General features: G+C 36.9%; 1 protein-coding gene across 5 annotated transcripts in view; it reads left to right on the top strand.

Annotated features, from left to right (window-relative positions):
• Window positions 1-19,163, top strand: part of SCN8A (sodium voltage-gated channel alpha subunit 8) — a 166,685-nt gene that overhangs the window by 114,116 nt on the left and 33,406 nt on the right. For all 5 annotated transcript variants that reach the window (XM_036236494.1, XM_016142642.2, XM_016142648.2 and 2 more), the window contains exons 13-15: window positions 3,338-3,470; window positions 9,667-9,905; window positions 17,797-17,970. In XM_036236494.1, the coding sequence (XP_036092387.1) occupies window positions 3,338-3,470; window positions 9,667-9,905; window positions 17,797-17,970 (546 nt within the window). The remainder of the gene's footprint in view (window positions 1-3,337; window positions 3,471-9,666; window positions 9,906-17,796; window positions 17,971-19,163) is intronic.

Here is a 19,163-nt window from a genome sequence, read left to right as displayed (position 1 = left end):
GGAAGAAGCTTTAATGTTTCACCGGGAAGTCTAATGTTGGCTATAGGTTTTATAGTTCTTTATCAGATTGAAGCTGCTACATTCTATTACTGGCTTGCTGAGAATTTTTATTACGTAGATGTATTGCATTTTGTTGAATGCTTTTTTTTCTGCATCAGTGAGATAATCATATGTTTTTTCTTCTTTATTAATATGACAAATGACATTGACTTTTATCATCTTGTTAAACTAACTGCTTTCCTGAGACAAACCCTATTGGTCATAATGTATTATTCATTGTTCATATTACTGGATTCTATTTGCTCATATTTTGTTAAGAATTTCACATCTCTGTTCATGAGGGATATTGGTCTCTCATTTTCTTCTCGTAATGTTTTTGTCAGGTTTAGTATCAGGGTTAGTTAACTTTATAAAACAAGTTGAGAAATATTCCCTCATCCTCAGTTTTCTGAAAGAATTTTTGTAAGGCTGGTATAATTTCTTCTGCAAATGTTCGATAGAATTCATCTGTGAAGCCATCTGGGCCTAGAGTTCTCTTTGTAATAAGTTTTTTATTATAATTTATTTAATTAATATGAGCTGTTTTGATATTTTGGGGGTTTTTTCCCTACCAGTTTTGATAAGGTGTGTTTCAATAAGTTTGTCCCTTTTATCCAAAATGAAATGACATAAAGTCGTTCACAATATATTCTTTTTATACTAAAAATGTCTGTAGGTTTTGTAGTCATGTTCCCTTTTATATTCCTTGAAATTATAATTTGTGTTTTCTCATTATTTTCTTGATCAGTTTTGCTAGAGGAATTATCAATATTATTCTTTTTTAAAAAAAATTTTCATTTATTTGTATATTATTTGTCCATTTACTAATTCCTTAATCTCCACCCTATTTTTATTACTTTTTTTCATTTACTTTTCTAGGGTTTAATTTAATCTTTTTTAAAATTTCTCAAGATGGAAACTTAGAACATTGATTTTATATATTTTTTATTTTTTGATATAACCATTACAGGCTGTAAAATTTTTTTTTAGGTGAATCCCATAAGTCTTGATATATTCCTTTCATTATCATCAAAGTACTTTCTAATTTCCCGTGTGATTTCATCAATGAATTTTTAGAATTTTGCTTTAATTTACAAATATACGAGAATTTTTCTGGATATCTTTATTATATTAGACTTTTTTATGGAACCAGTTATTTGGATCTATGCTAAATGCTCTTGCCTGTGTAAAAAGATAACATAATGAATTTCTCTTTTTACCCTCTAAACTTCCCAAAGTATGGGCTTTGAAATTTTCATTTTTGGTATGTTATTTCAGTTATTTCTTTTTCGAAAATTAAGATATATTCTATAAACACATCTCATTATGGAACAAATTTTAATGTTATAAAAGTCATCTCCACATATTCCTCCTACAGTTTACATAGAAAAATATAAATTATTTTTCATCTTAATGGTAAGTTTGAGAATGAATTTTTTATGTGGAGTTTTAAAAATCTAAGCTAAAAGTTATTTTAGCTTTCGAACAGGTGTCACTAAATGATAATCTAATGATTGGACTAGGTCCTTTAGACAGAATGTTCATTAATTTTTTTAAGGTTGATGTTATTAAAGCCTGAACAATTTATATTGTATCCAGTAAGCCCAGAAAATAGTAAGGTGTACTTAATATCAAAGCTACATTAAATGCAGTTTCAACCCTTCTTGAGGTATCAACCAGTACATTGGATCTTACAGTTTCTTAGGGTCAGCAATATGAAGATTATCTACCATGTATTGTAGATTTTCAGAAGGGCCACTCAGTAAAAATCTAGAGTTGACGAATGCCAGAAATAAGAGTGTCCATTGGAAGGGGACTTTTATATTTATTTTTAGGTGATTGTCATTTCTAAAATGTAGTAGTTTATCTGATTTATGGAATTTCATGAATATCAGACTGGGAATTGTAACCCAAAGTGACTTCTCAAAGAACGATACCTTATCATTACCTGAGGTAATGGTTAACAAGTCATTCTTACATATACAGAGATTTGTATAGCAATGCAGCAAAGAATACCCAAAGAAATAGTTCTTTTTCTTTCTATTTCTTCTGTAGCTCTGGTAAGCAAATAAAATCTTAAGGCGAACCAAATGTCTGAATCAGCGAAAGTTTTATGAAATATCATGGTAAGATAGATTATGATCTGCCAGGAACTTTCTTCTTTTGGTTTTTAAATTCTAAACATATAAAGACAGAAAGACTTTCTGACATAGCTCTCCTGAGATAATTATTTTATTTTCAAAACAAGTAGGCTCATTCTGGTACTGGTCAGACAGATACTTCTAGCTTTGTACAAACAGATCTCTTTCCTATCCTTTGAGTAATGGTGACTGTCTGCCCTCTTACCTTCACCATGGAAGGGACAGCCAACTCTACATTAATAAGGTGTTAAAATGGACAACATGGTTACTAGAAAGCTAGGTTTCCAGCCACCTTATTAATCCTCATTTAATGGAGAATATTCAAGTTGGCACCAAGAGCACAAACAAGGGGCATTAAGCCACCCTCTGCTATAATCTACCATACCAGTATTGCCCATGGAGCATGTAAAAAATGTCTTGTATAGCTATTCGATGTACTTTCTGCCCTTTTTCTTTGGTTGGGAATTTGAACATTGCAGGTTAACTCATAAAATAAAATTTTAAAAGGACAAGATCAACACATATGATACAATAGATTTAATTTAGATAGCTAAACCTTACCATACTTCTTTACAATGGCTTGGAGGAGATCTGGGGTAGAACTTCAACTTGCTAACAGGCCCAGGTTTGGCATATGGAAGCAACAGTGTGCTAGAGTGATGTTGCTCCTACACATGGAAGAAACGGTGTCTATAACACACAGTGTGATCAGGAACTTAGCCCTTAATGAAATTTCAGATAGAGGTGAATTTGACTTATATTGTCCAATTCTAGTTAAATGCTGTGGATATGAAATGAGGAAAGGGAAACTCAAGTTCTGCTTCTAATGGCATTGCCCCAGGGGACCTGGTTTTTCTACTCTGTTTGAAATTGAGCAGATGAGATATTTGGGTCCCATCCAGACTCAGGTTCGTTGTGGATTTGTACACACCTAAATGATTTGGGCTTGTCATCTGTAGAACTAAGGATGACCCATACCCAACTTGTTTCATTCCACTTCTTGAGGTGAATAGGACTGTAGGATCAAAGTTAAAAGATGTAATGAAGAGCATGTGTTCTTGCTCACACTCTGGGCTATCAACCTAGTAAGGCCCAGCCTTAATGATTATAAGACTTTACTCACCCCATTTGCTTTTTTTTTTTTTTTTTTTTTTCAGGCTACAACTGAGGTAGAAATTAAGAAGAAAGGCCCTGGATCCCTTTTAGTTTCCATGGACCAACTGGCCTCCTATGGGCGGAAGGACAGGATCAACAGTATACTGAGTGTTGTTACAAATACACTAGTAGAAGGTATGTGCCCTATGATGTCAGTGCAAGCTGCTGAGATATAAATACATAGTGTGTATGATAAATATAATCCCTGTCCCTCGGTCTGAGTTTTGCAAAAATTGGCTCTGAGCTTTAGGAGTATAGTCTCCTGGTTAGAGCAGTCAGCATCCCAAATCTGCATAAAGAGAATCTAATAAGTACTTCAGAGCTGCTGCCAGCATTGTACACAGATAGGTAGGACGTATGAAGGAACGTGAGCTAAACAATCTGAAGAAGTCTCTGTAATCATCATCATGAGGAGCCCATGGGGTACTATCTAGACTGAAGAACTGTGAAGATATAAAGTGATGGAATCCCCATCATGCCCTCTACCCCAAAACATACCTTTCTTTTTTTCCTTTTTAGCTACTTATAACCCTATTGGTTTTCCCTTAAGGATGAATGTACTGTTTATTTTGATGGCACCTAATTCTCCCTCTCTTCAAACGTCCCCACATATCCATAAATGTATTTGATGTGTAAGCTGAAACCCCTCTTGCGTCAGCACTCTGCGCCACAGGGAAAGAGCAACCACTGTTGATTCATAGCATGTCTACAGTAATGTTGCTGTCAGTGCCTGAACTCAGTATTGGGTGGCTCCTCTGACACAGCCCAGCATGCTGAGGAATTATCTGAGGATTTTCCCCAGCAGGTGTCAGTCAGCCTTCTGTCCAGTCGTGGTCTTTATTCCAGGCTTTCTTTGGAGATTCAGTGATGAGCTTTTTCTCACAAGATTCTCATTGATTTTGCATAAATCTTCTTCACTTGGTTCATGTTAATTTAGCTGAGTTGTCCCATTATAGATCCAAACTATTCTTTTTTTTTTTCTCAATTATATTTGACATACTATATTATATTAGTTTTAGGAGTACAACACAGTAATTAAACATTTATATAACTTAAGAAGTGATCACCCCAGTAAGTTTGATACCCACCTGCCACCATATGTGGTTATTACAGTATTATTGACTATATTCTTTTACTTTACTTCCCTGTGTCTATTTTATAACTGGCAATTTGTATTTCTCGATTATTTCATCTTTTTTGCCCAGGACCCCCTACCTCTCTCCCAATCAAGTGACTATCAATTTTTTCTTGTGTCTGTGAATTTGTTTCTGTTTTGTTTGTTCATTTATTTTGTTTTTTTTAGATTCTACATATAAGCGAATTCATATGGTATTTTTCTTTCTTTGTCTGACTTGTTTCACTTAGCATAATTCCGTCAGGGTCCATTCATGTCGTTTCAAATGGTAATATTTCATTCTTTTTTTATAGCCAAGTAATATTCAATTGTATATATGTACCTCAACTTCTTTATTCATTCAGATCCAGACTATTCTTGAAGTCTCAAATGTCTATTCATCAGAGTTCAGACATCCAGGCTAGCCTAACAATAAGCAGAATCCCTAAGATAAGGAGATTCAAAATTATCCTTGTGTTATTTTTTGAGTTATTTAAACACAACACAACCTCTGCTCTGTGTGTGTGTGGTGGGGGGTACAGTTGGGTAGGGGCATCTGTGGTGAAGGAAGAATCCCTAGAAAAGAACTCCCTTAGAGTGTTTACATTGCACATATAGTCAGAGAGTTACATTTTACCTAGACTAATCTGGAAAATATATCAAGTAAAAAGAATATTGAACTAACTGCTTTCAGCCATTTGGACAACTTTAGTTATTCCTGTTTTCTACAGTCGCATTAAGGGCCTTGTCTGATAGAACATCTTTTAAGTTTATACTTTGAGATTGCAGGTAAATAACTGCAGATCATAAGAATTCCAAGATAAGAAACACTTGGAAGTTGTTAGTTTAAGAACTTAGGTTAATTTTATTCTTCAGTTGGAGACCAAGACAAAATTTCTCTGAGTATTTATGACAATTGAGAAAGAAAACTAACAACCTTCAACAGGCATATTTTATTATTGGCGAAAGATATCAGAACAGGATAACTGTCAGTGCAATGCAACCTAGCACAGGGCCTGGCAAAAGTAGGTGCTCAAAGAATGTTTGTTGCATGGAATTTTGCTATGCTTGGAGTGGTGGGGAGTGTTAGTGCTGTAGGATTCCTTTCTGGAGGACTAGTGCTTTCATCCCTCTACTGAGTTGGTTATAAACCATTGGACACACTGTCTTTCTCTGTTCCCTTTCTTCTTCTCCCTGTCCTCCTCTTTCTCTTTCTGTCTTGCTACACTCATTCTCTACCTTCCACCCACCAGCACACACATTAAACACACACGTGCGCGCGTGCGCAAAGTAGCTCACAGAGAGAGATGGTTATGGTTGTGTTCCTGAGTAGGAAGCCATCCCAGTTCTTTTTGCCTTTTTCTAACCCCTAACGTTCACATTGCCTGTACTTTTCCTGCTCAGATATTCCTCCTATTCCCTCTCCTAGTATTTGACTCCCTTTGTTAAAACTGATGAGACAGAATTGCTGTAAGCAAAGAATGCTGAATGGCTGGAGCTAAATAATGTGAGAAGGAATTAAAGGCCATTAAGAAAGATCTATTCCTATTTAACCACTGGTCTCTCTGGATTTAATGATTACTATAACAGGAAAAGCCGGCATTGAATGAATAATTGTTCTTGCTTCTCAGAACTACAGTTAAGAGACTCTGACATTATTTTAATCCAAAGATTCAAATTATTATTATTATTTAGAACCAAAGAAGCAGGCTCCTACCTACTTAATGATTTAGAAACCACAGTGGAGAATTCCAGAATACTATAAATAATGAGAAAGTCCTGCCTTCTTCGCCTTACCCCTTTCCTGTTGTAAACATGCTCACCAGGATCCAATAAGTTCAGCAGAATTCATAGTCAGCAAAGTCATGAACTTTGGGGATATTTCAGAGGACTGGAGATGGGGTGTAGGCAGAGAGTAGTATAGTTTCAGTTCTCTGTATAGTTACAGGGCAGTAAAACTGTGGGAGAAGGGAAGAGAGTTGGTGAAAATGAGGAAACAGTGATGGTACTTTGCATTATTGATTCTCAGGTCAAACAGTTTCAGAAACTCCCCTGCAGTGGTAACTGGATATAGCTTTTGCTGCCACAATTTATTTATTCATTCTTGTATTTAGCTGACAAGCATCAGTGTCAGTATAGTTACTTTTCTGGTATCTGCCTTCCTGGTGTTGCTGAAGCTCTGAGTGGATAGGGACTCTTGTTCAGAAATGTATTCCCTGTGCCTAACAAATTGTAGGTGCTTAAAATTTTGGAGTTGAATTAAAAGAAATCCCTGTCTTCAGAAACCTCATTGTCTTCTAATGCCACTGTTGCAGAAATGTTGCAAAAATCAGGCTGGCAAGAAACCAAGCACCACTCGGAGAGTTGGAGAACTCAGATTTATTATGCTGGCAGTCCCAGAAGAGCTAGCGTTCTGAAGATCTGGGCCCCAAGCTCAGGGCAACCTTGCTTTTATAGGGTTTAGTTGGCATGGGCCAATTGGTTAATTTGTCCTCAGGTGGTTACAGAGCACCGGAGTTGCTATGGATTCCAGGCAGTTACATTTGTTATTTAGACAGAACAAGCAAAAGGGAGGATGAGTCTTTAGTTTATTTCAAGGTCACCCTGCCCCATGGCCTATGAGGCAAGCATATCTACAGAAGCGGAACAAATTGCTGATTATAATGTTAGCCTTTTGAGTGAAAATTCCTCCACACCACCATCTTGGTGGAATTGTGAAGCCCTCTCTGAAAACAATTCCCAGTATTCCAGAGGTTGAGTCCTACAGTACCATCTCTGAAAATGTCCAGGAGCCAAGTAAGGGAAACCCCATAAACCTTTGGACATCTCACTCACCATATATTAACCCATTCCCCCAGACCAAATACTTCCCTCATTCCAGGCATGTGGGGCCAGTAAGTTTGCAAAGTTGTGAGCTACTTTATAACTTCCTTATTCACTTAATTGACCTTTTCTAACTCCTTAGTCTTCACATTATCCTACTTTGAGTGGAACAGAAGAGATTTTGAGGATCTTTTTCTTCTCAGGAAAGATGGATGAGAGATCTATAGTACCCCTGTAGGAATCTTTTTGGTGCCCCCATAGGGCAGGGAAACCCCTCTTTGCTGTCTGGCAAATACTTTGAGCCTAATTCATTATCAAACATTACAATTGTGTCACCTGTCAGAAATGTGAACAGTAGCTGCTTCAACCTCCATGTGCTGGTGAGCAGCAGACATTTGGAGAAGGGAGGAGATAAAAAAGGAACGGAACCAGATTTCCAAATATGTACTACAAGAATTTATGGAAATAAGAGAACCTTTTCATTTTCTTTTTTTGGGGAATAAAACTAAATTTACCTTGGGCAGGGAGGGAGTTCTATGAGGAAGAAGCCAAAGCAAATTTTCTTCACAGACTTCCTTTCCCACGCAGACTCCCACATGGCACTTACTGTGGCCCTTAAATCTGAAAACCAAGGCAACCATTTTCTTAGCAACCAAGGAGCCAATCAGAAACCCAGCCAAAGCACCCCATCTAAAATAAAGCCATCGCCATGGGCACCATCCAACTGGTTGGAAAAGGGAAGGAGACTAATTGAAGGCACCCATCTTGTTCTTGGTGAAATGTTGGGAAATTCTTTTATTCCCTGATGACTGATTTGGTTTTGGCAGCAGAATTGGTAGAAGTGGGATACAGTTATAGCCAACCCTGTAGAACCAGTACCTTACCTTTAAGGATTATTATGCTTACAGGTTTGCAAAGTTAACACCTCTTAAAGAACATCCTTCTAGATAAGGTCTGTGGACTTCTGTAATCCTAGCTATTATATTTCATACTCAATTTGAGGAGAGCTTTTTTACCTAGGGCCACATGCCTAAATGGTTGTAGCTGCCAGATAAACGGTTCTCTGCCTTAAATGTCTAATTATCTTGTTTAGTCTTTGCTTTGTAAATGACCTTAGAGATCATCTAGTGCAGTGATTTTCAGTCTGTGTTTCTCAGAGTCCTAGGATTCTGGGGAAATACCTCAGGAAAGGAAGAAATAAATTGGACTGGGCCCTCAACTCTTCTTCCTGCCTCAACTAGGGCAATTCCTGGTTTATCTCTTTTACAAATGGGGGCCGACACAAGATCTTGTTTGGAAAAAAAATTAACAGGTCTGCTTCTAAAAGAGAGAGATGGACAGAAAGAGATAGAGAGGAGAACACAAAAGGAGAGAAAGAAAAAGGAAAGAAGGAAGAGACAGAGAAGGAGAAAGGGAGAAGATGAAGAATGAAAGTGGGAAAGGGCAAAAGGGCAAGAGAGAAAGAAAAAGGAAGAGAAAGAAGAGATGAGAAAGAGGAAGAAAATGAGAAAAGGAGAAAGGAATGTGACTTACATTCCTAACTGAATTGGGAATTATAAACTCATTGACTTATACTTCTTTGGAAACATAAGAGATACATTCCACATGGTGGCTTTGTTGACGATACTGATTCTGCTGTATAGATGATAATAATAATAGTAGCAAATATTTCTGTAACACTTACTATATGCTAAGGGGTTCTGAGGCACTATATATATATTAGCTCATTTAATACTCTCAGCAAATTGAAATCACTTGATCAAGGTCCCATAGTTAGCAAATGTCTGGGTATTTGCTCCAAGGTGTGTCTGGCTTCAGTGTCTATGCTTTTGATTATCAGAGTCTGCTTCTCTGATAATATGTTAATGATACAATGTATAATATAATACCATTTATTGAGGACTTTACCTTGTGCCAGGCACTGTGCCGTCTGCTTTACACACATCAACTCATTTAATCCTTAATGAATGAATGAAGATTATAAGACTTATTTAGTTCTATAACTTATGATGTAAGTGCCATTTCAGAGGAGGCAACTGAGGCATGGAAGAGTCAGTACCTTGCCTGAGATCATACAACATGTGAGTGTTGAAGCCAATTGAACTTGAGAGTGAGACTCCAGAGGCTAAGCTTCTAACCAGTGTGCTATGCTCCCAGAATGGATGGATTGACTTTTGTTTACAACTAGATCATTATTGACAAGGAATTGACTTGGTACTGATCATGCCTCCTCTCTCCCTTTGAGAGAAGGGTAACAGGGAAACACTCAGGAAAGTCGACACTCAAGCCATCTCTTTTGTTCTCATGTGATAATGCCCCAGTGAGAATTTGTAGCTGTCCCCTTTCTTTTCTTATTTTGATTGAGGGGCCACCTTTGTTCTTTACTCACTACAGAGCTGGAAGAATCTCAGAGAAAGTGCCCGCCATGCTGGTATAAATTTGCCAATACTTTCCTCATCTGGGAGTGTCACCCCTACTGGATAAAACTAAAAGAGATTGTGAACTTGATTGTTATGGACCCTTTTGTGGACTTGGCCATCACCATCTGCATTGTTCTAAATACACTGTTTATGGCAATGGAGCACCATCCTATGACGCCACAATTTGAACATGTCTTGTCCGTAGGAAATCTGGTAAGATAGAGCACTGACTCTTATTTTGTGATCTGAACATATTTTGCCGGTAGGTCATCTTTTTCTAATCCTGAAAGCTGGAGTTATTTGAAAAGAAAGTAGTAGTTAATTGGAAGACAAATGCCTCCACATATGCTGTGGCCCCAGCCGCTTCTGCTCACTGTTGTGATCCCTTGGCTGTTTCCTCTTTCTGCAGAAGTTAGAAGACGTCATTTAGGAGCTATTGGCAGAAAACCAACCATGGTGACAGAATGGGAGGCATGGTACAGTGGGTTCGTTTCAGCAACCTGAGCCAAGGACTTTTGGGATTTTTTTTCTTGTTCTGTTTCTCACATTGATTCCTGCATCACTCCAGCAAATCATTTCCCCTTTCACCTTCAGTGACAACCACCACAAAATAGGGGAGCTCTTTTAGTGCATTAAATGTAACTATAAATTTGCCTGCACTGTCATATTAATTATCTATGTGGGGACTGTCTGTGGGAAATTTTTAATTAGAGTCTGTTTTCCCTCTTCAGTCCAACTTCTGGGCTGTCATCCAGTTTCCAACATTAGTTGATCTGTGCCAAATTTATTTTAATTTTAGCTTAAGTCATATATTTAATTTATGATATTATTTAGAAGATAAATACATACTTTTTAAAAAATAGGTTACACCATGTGTTTTGAAGTCAAGTAGTTGTGATTTGGAGATTATCTGTTTTACTTCTTAAGTACAAAAATCAGGAGTTGTTTAAATTTTGAGAGATAGCAAAGAATTAGTTGGCAAGAATCCTCTAGGTCATCTGGGCCTCATTATTCCTTGGGAGTTGCACCATAGTCATGTCAGATCTAGTTGTTACCATTTAATTTGAGCATAATCTCTGCCTAATGTTTGTTTTTTTTTTTTTTTCCCTCTCTACTTCTACCTCTTCCCCCTACACACACACACACACACACACACACACACACACAAACAGTTTCTACCCTAAGTCCTAATACACTATTAATGTATTATAACATCATTTTGAGTTCTGATTCTGAAAAATGTGGCAAAAGGGATCCTCTATCTGGCCAGTCCTTATAGGCTATTGTGTTCCCTGGCACACATCCACGGTGATTCTATAGACTTTCCAATCTTCATGTCTGGGTTAGTGACACTTCAAGCTTACTGCTGTGCTGTAAACCTTCTTGATAATGCTATACCCAGAGTCTTGAGACAGGACACAGGCTATCCAGGAGATCTCCTAACTCTGAAAGGTACCTAAGGGTGGGCTTACAGGGTGTCTGGCTGACCCATGGGCTTGTCAGTCAAGCAACAATTTGAGCCAATCAATAATAGATCATGTAGATATAAACTTCATTTTTATTAGCCAAGGGTTAAATATTGAGAAATACGATGATCAGTTTTGTTGATGATGGTGGTGGTGATGGTGTTTTCCCTGAAGCATCTTCTTTTTCTCAAAGTCTTTACTGTCTGTTACTTGTTTTTTATAGCATTAGTTCTCAATTTCTAAGCAATTTTGAGAGGCCTTTTCACTTACTACCAGCAGAATTACCCTCAGGCCAGGCCAGCAAATAATGTTATTTTTCCTTTCTTAAAAATCTACAGAGATGTAGTGTCACGCCTGGATTAGAGTTGTGAGCATTCAAAAGACTTTGCTCAAAACCATCAGTGATGGGAGAGGGGAGGTCAGCAGCTAATGTTCAGGGACTTTATGAGACAACCCTACAAGGATCAAGTTCTAAAATGAGAAAGCACTCTGGGGCAGTTTTCAAGGGGAAAGTAAACATACAATTAGCAACCAGGGTGGAAAGTAGCGAATGGTGCAGGATACTTTGGACCAGCTGGTAGATTGGATGTAACAGCGAAAGGAAAGAATTGAAGAATGGTGCCTAGATTTAGAGGATTAGTAACTGAGGGGGAAATGGGGGTGACTGAGGAAAGAACAGGTTTGAAATTTAAAATCAAGAGTTTTGTTTTGGATATATTCAAGATAAAATGTATGTTCACTGGGCAAAGATGCCAAATAAGGCAGTTGGATATATACTGGACCGTAGGAAAACTAGGATCATAAATGTTTTTTGAGCACTAACAAAAGCTCAAAGATAGACTCTTCTGCAGTCAACACAAGTTGAGCATAAAGAACACAGAAGTCGGAAGATTTGGATTTTGGTTCCTATTTGATATAGTTTAACCCTAAATAAGCCATTGATTTCTGTCCAGAAATGTCTTAGATCTATAAAATGAGGATAACACCATGCCATCAGTGGTTGAGAGGATAAAATGAGAACTTATACAGAAGTTTTTAGAATACTGAAAAGTACTCTATAAATTTTAGTAACTGTATTACTGTAATTCAGTATGAGAATTTTCAAAGGCTTGGAGATTTGGATAGTCTTTGATAGAACCTGAGAAAAAGAAGATGGAAAAAAGTGAGATTTGACTACCTTGTGAGTACAACCTTGTCCTATGGTTGGAATATGAGTCTTTTCCTACAGCCAGGACAATGATTAAGTTGTTTTTGTAGCTGCGCAAGTAGATGTCTCTAAGGTAGGATGAGAACAGTCTTCGGTAAGTCGATGGTCTCTGCCTCTTCTGCCCTCCTCATAAGATATCCCAAGATAATTTTAAGAAAAATCTAATAATAGGAGGAAGCTTAAAGATAATTCAATCTATCCACCATGTTTTATAGAGGAAGTCGAAGCCTAGGGAAGCTATATGACTTATACAACTTTTGTATTATTTAGTCGTAATTCTTTTTTTGCAAGATATTGAACACAGCAGTGGGTTTATAAGGTGGGTTCGTTTTTTTTTTAAATAATCCCAATCTTACCAAGAAGTTTTAAATACAGTATAAAAAACTTTTTTTTTTTTGAGAAGTTGCCAACACAGCCTATTGCCCCCCCCCCCAACACTTTAGTTTGTGCGTTTTCTGAACAAGTGCATTCTCCCACAGAACTTTGATATAACTGTCAAAGTCAGGAAATTAACATGGATACACTACAGCCACCTAATTCTCAGGCTTCTTCAAGTTTTGCCAGTAATCCCAGTAATTTCCTTGATAACAAAAAGACTCAGTCTGAGTTACTCATTGCACATATTCGTACCCACTGCTTTTATTTGTCATAGCTCTTTAATCTTCTTCAGCCTGGGGGAGTTCCTCAGTCTTTCTTTGACTCATGATCTTGATACTTTTAAAAACTACAGGCTAGTTATTTTGCAGAAATCTCCCTCAGTTTGGATTTGTCTGATGCTTCCTCATGATTAGAAAATCAAGTTATACATTTGGCAGGACATCACACAAGTGAGGCTGTCATCTTCTCATCACATCTACCAGGTGGCACGCAATTTCCATTTGTCCCATTACTGGTAATGTTGATTACTTGATTAAGGAGATATCTGCAAGGCTTCTCTCTTATAAAGTTACTCTTTGTTTTTTTCATTTATAATTAATATTTGTGACAAAGACCCTTTTAAAACTATCTGAATTTCCTTTTCTTCATTAAACTTTTGATTCATTCCTTTACTTATATCAGTATAGATGCATGGTTTTCAATTTTATCCAATGGGTTATATTCCATTGTTATCATTTACTTCGATGTTTAAACCATTCTACTTTGGACCAGTGAGAGTCCCTTCTGGCTGGCTTCTCTATGTTTTCATCATATCCTCATTACTTCCTTGTTTTCTGGTATCACAAGATATCCCGAGATAATTTTAGATTTGTCCTGCCTCAGGCCTGGAATTAGCCATTTCTCAAAGAGCCCTGGTTGTCTTAGTGAAAAATTATATTTATTTTTTATTTTTTTAAATTTATTTTTTTTTATGGTGACATTGGTTAACAAAATCCAATAAGTTTCAGCTACGCACGTTATCAGTAGTAAGGTTCCTATATTTTTACACTGTGTGTTCACCTCCTGAAAAATGATATTTAGAAGTGAGGTTCTGTCAGAGCAATGTGCATACCTCGGCCCTCTTAGTACAGGGCTGGCTGTTTATATGAAGCTACTTATATCTACTGAAAACCATGAGTTCATGCTGTCACTTCCAATTCTAATCCAGCACTGCAGGATTCTTCTAGTTTTCTCCTTTCTTTATTTGTCACTCTTTTTCCAACAAAAAGGAACCTGGTTGCCACTATCTTTAGTATGTTTACTTATTTGATCAAAGAGCCACTGTTATCTCTTACAATGTGGATGTCCTCCACACCCTGTTCAGGCTCTGACTCCCCATGCTGGGCCCCACACCAGTGTCCTCCAGGTGAACCCCTTTCTTCTACTTCTCAGGCTTTGACACCCGAGGCCAAGCCACCCCACACATCCCTGTCCCCTTACTCCGCTTGGACTCAAACACCTCACGATGGGCCTTCCACCTACGTGGACCCCTCCTCGCCCCACACCAGGCTTCTCCCACACTGAAGCTCTCTCCATCCTGCTTAGACTCTGACAGCGCATATTGGACTGTCTCCCAAAGTAGACACCCACCCACACTGGGCTGCTCCCCTACACAAATGTCCTGCTTAGGCTCCTGCACCTAGCACCAGGCCTCCCTGTGTGTGAATGCCCACCAAAGGCTTTAGGACTGAATCATTTGGAAGTTGGGGATATGGAAAGAAGGGCCAAGGCTCAACCTGATATGTAAGTTTAATTTCTGAGATTCCAAGCAAAAAAAGAGGAAAAAGAGAAAGTAGTTTTCCTTCTTCACCAAGTACACATGAATGTTATCATTTCTTAACTATAGCTTAAATAGATTTTCAACCAAAAGGAATTCTTTTTATATTTTAATGTTTCTTTCACCTGTATTCTTGTAGCCCCTTATGTATACCCCTTTTCTAAATATTTATCACTTGGTATTTTCAGTTTTGTTTCTCTTCCTGGTTGGGTAGTCAACCATTCCTGTTTGCACAGATCTGAGGTGACTCCTGGGATATGGACCTTTCCGTTTTAAAAGTGGGACACTTCTAGACAAACCAGTACAATCTAATCACCCTAATTAGAGACCCAGCATGCAGTACCTTCGGTGTTAAGACCAGGAAAGTCTCAGGCAAACCAGAATGAGTTGGTCACCCTGTCTTCTGGTGACTGAGTTCTTAAGAAGCTGTTATTTTTCATGGTCATATATTGCTTTTTTCGTATGTCCATTGTGGTACACATAGAGCTTTTATCATATTGAATTTCATTAATTTTGGGGGAAGATCCACAATGGAGCAGGAGCTGATTAGCACCCTTTGAGAGTAGACAAGAACATGCAAATCCTAGTCACTTTCAAATTAGCCTAAAGTTTGTCCACAGATGCACTTATGGCAGAAGGACATGTGCCACTTCTCCCTGACCCTTTCCAAATCCCAGAATGACCCCCAGAAGAAATATCCCAACCTTGGAAATTGTAAGCCTTACTTAATGACTTGGCATTACAAGTTGTCAGGCTTGTGCCCAGGGGCTGGTTCAAATTAGAAAGATATGTCAACTGTGAATTCTTTTAGAACTGCAGTTCTCAATTGTTTTTTGGTCTTACGACTCCTTTTAATTCTTAAAAGAGCTAAAGAGCTTTTGTTTATGAGAGTTATGTCTATTGATAGCTATTGATATTTACTTTAATTGAAATTTAAATCAAGAAAAGTCTTAAATATTTACTTATTTAAAAAGCACAGCAATATACCAATTACACATGTATGTAAATAACATTTTATGGGGAAAACTGTTTTCTAAGAAAAAATGGCATTGTATGACATTTTCACAAATCTCTTTCATGGTTTAATAAAAGATAACTAGATTCTATTATCTGCTTCTGTATTCAGTCCATTGTGATATAATATTTTGGCTGAAGCATAGGAAGGAAACCTGGCCATACAAGTATGTAGTTGGAAAAGGGAGGACCTCATGACATTTGAAAGGGTCTTATGGACCCCAGGGATCATCAAATACACTTTGAAAACCTAAGTTTCTAGGCGAATATTTGATAACATTCGCAAGAGCAGCATTTATATACAGTTGTTGATACACTGCTTATAATTTTTTTTTCTTCTCCTCAGAAGAAATAAGAATGGTATCATAGGGAAAACCATAAATCTACTCTTCTCCATTTTTAAGAAAGTTATTTCTTCATACAACCAATAGTTACAAATTTATCGTCATCCAAACCCCAAATGATGGCAGCACACTGGGTGTTGAAGCAACATGGTTGCTGACCTCTGTTGCAGGCATTCCTACCAGGTGACTAGGGGCCATTCATCCCATTGAAAGGCAGCAACATGTAACTATGCCATTGCTGATTTTCTCTTTGGTACCAGAGTACCCACCATGTAAATATTCCATAGTCAGTCAGCCAGTGCTTAGTACTGAGCATTTTCCATGTGTTCCCCAGGAACCAATGGGACAGCGAATTCAGTTTCTACTTGATGTGCATTAAGCAGTCTAACATTGCTATGTAGAGAAGCCTTTGATGGGTGTACACTAAGGGCAAAATGTATGTCAGGACTTGATTAGCTGTCCCTACTTTCCCTGACCTCACTTAGCAGGATGTTTTATCTGTGGATGCTTAGCTTACGCTGTGAACTTTGATTTTGCTTAACTGGATCTCTTCAGGGAATATTTTGTTTGTGTTTTAAAATAATTCATCTTCAGCTTAGAACAATGGGGAACCACAGAAAAGTATATGGACACCAAAAACTTCTAGCCCACTTATCCATTTTGATGTATTTCTCTCAAGTCCTTCTGTTTTGTTATTTCTATACATTAATTCAATATATTTCCAAACAGTGTCTGTAATCTAAATACTTTTCACTCTTCTTAATTTTTTCCTTCGACCATATCTTCAGAGGTTTTCTTAAATTACTTTATGTGTAAATTTGGTAACTAGGTGGTTACAAGTACTAATTTGAGTTTTAAATATATTGTGTATAAAGTTCTCTCCTCTAAAAACATAATATTCAGTAAGAGTCTGATGCAATGTGGTTAGCTTAGAATGAGGTAATTGGTCTTGTCAAAACCTGCGTTCTTGGGATTTTACTTTCCCACTACTCATTATAATACTAAGCCTGCAGGATACAGAAGGCATTAGGAAACAGAAGGTGCTCTGTCAGGCAGAAAAGTGGGAAACAGGTAATGGAGGGAAGAGTCATTTTTATACTCTATAAGCTCCAGATCAAAAACAATTATTACTTCATTGATTATCATATTGAAAAAATTCAAAGGAAAGCACCAAAGTCTCCAACAATAAGAAATTTCTCTGAGGATATGTTGCCCAGCGGAATTTTATACAAGCCGTACAAGTGATAACTAGAATCGTATAGCAACATGGATAAAGTCATAAGTGAAAAATAAGACCCAAGACTATGTATTCTGTGACTTTACAACTTCGTCAAAATGTATATGCATCTGAAAAAAACAGGGAGTATATAAAAATGATAGTTCTATGCAAAGTGGTAAGACTATGGATGTTTTTTCCTGTATTTTGCGTATTTTTAGCAATGTTCTTTTGCTTTAATGATTTAAAATAAGTTTGTTTAAGTTTAATAAGAGATATATCAAATCAGGATAATGCTGTATTTTTCTAATATAGTTATAATACAAATGATCTTTTTTAGGCAAACATCCCAAGTATACACATTCAAATGACTGCTGACCCTTTAGGAGTCACCTGTTTTGTATTAACATTGCTTAGAATAATTTTTTAACTGTACTCTTGGACAGTGTGATTTGGGTGGTTCTGGCAACAAAGTTGGGATCATAAGACTTTTCTGCATCATGTAGAGTGGTTATGGGACATCCAGGTACTGATGTCCTCAAATGCAGAAAATAAACAAGGCTGGTTCTTAAGGCTTCTTTGACATGTCATATTCAAAGATAATAATAAAAGCATCTTTCTTCTATTATTTCTTTTTCTTAAACCCTGTATTCCCCTATTTAGGTTTTCACTGGAATTTTCACAGCAGAAATGTTCCTGAAGCTCATAGCCATGGATCCCTACTATTATTTCCAAGAAGGTTGGAACATTTTTGACGGATTTATTGTCTCCCTCAGTTTAATGGAGCTGAGTCTAGCAAATGTGGAGGGGCTTTCGGTGCTGCGATCTTTCCGATTGGTATTTAATATTTCTCCAATTTCTTTTTATATTCCTATCTTTCAGCTACTAGAAAGAGTTCTGAATAAGTTAATTTGGTGATTTTTAAAAATCCTTAGCTATATTTTATTCCCAATTCCAGTTGTCTACTTTTTGGCTTAGCTAGTAAATTCTTGAAAACTTTCCTGCTAAATACCTAATGTAGAAGTTTTTAAAAATCAATAGACAGACATCAGTTTTAGGAAGTTCCTCAGAAAATAATGTTAATCTAAAAGATGAAAAAGGATTCCCAAGGACTATTTTTAGACCTGATTTGGATTTTCTAGTAAACCTATTTCTTTATCTGAATATCTCCTTGAAATGGCAAGAATTTCTCCTTATTCAAGATGCTCTCCTCATTTCTTCTATTGTGGTGCTCCTCCCAGAAAATGAGAATAAGATCATCTTTTCTTTTAAATTATATTGAAACTAGTTGTTAAACATTGGTTTAGTTTTCCATATCATTAGTTAAGAAGGATTTTTTAATTAACAGATTTGAATTTGTTAATGTGTAAATTATTTAAATGACTGAAAGAATAGTTAATGATATCCTCACAATTGCTTCCCATAAACATAGGCATAAGTGATGTGCTGATAAGTCCTTTGAGAAGCTGAGTGACCTTGGGGATATCCCACTCAAAGCATCTGAACTGGCTTAGGCATTTCTCTCCCTATTGGGGAAGTACTTAAGCACTTATAACTGAAAGAAGTTAAGGTTTTTTTCATGGGTATATTCAACATATCTAAGAAAAAGAATTGGAATAGAGTAAAACTATTTATAAAATAGAGATCTCATTCAGTCCAAGTCACAAATTTAACATCTACCAAGTTTCTAGAACCTCTACTTACTAATCTTTGGTTAGGATCCAGCCCACAGTGGACTTCAAGAACAGTTCTTATTATCTAGAAAATGAGCAGAAAGATTAAGGGGTAGAAGCCTTAGCCCTAATATTCTTAATAAATTAAAAACCAGTCAGAAAGAGAAAAAATATGAGTGATTCAGATATACACATAGAGCAGCACCTGGTAAATCTTGAACTTTCAAGTTTTCAAAAAGAAAAAAAATGTTCAAATCAGTGCTGTTGCTTCCACCAGAATTACTATTAACATTATCCGTTCGTTAACTTATGACATCTGATGATAATCTCATTATTATTTTATTTATGGGCTTTGTG

This window comes from Rousettus aegyptiacus, unplaced genomic scaffold, assembly GCF_014176215.1.
Source record: "Rousettus aegyptiacus isolate mRouAeg1 unplaced genomic scaffold, mRouAeg1.p scaffold_m13_p_2, whole genome shotgun sequence".
In the NCBI taxonomy this organism is placed as follows: Eukaryota; Metazoa; Chordata; class Mammalia; order Chiroptera; family Pteropodidae; genus Rousettus; species Rousettus aegyptiacus.
Note: the sequence above shows the minus strand (reverse complement) of the source record. Positions and strands in the feature narration are given on the sequence as shown.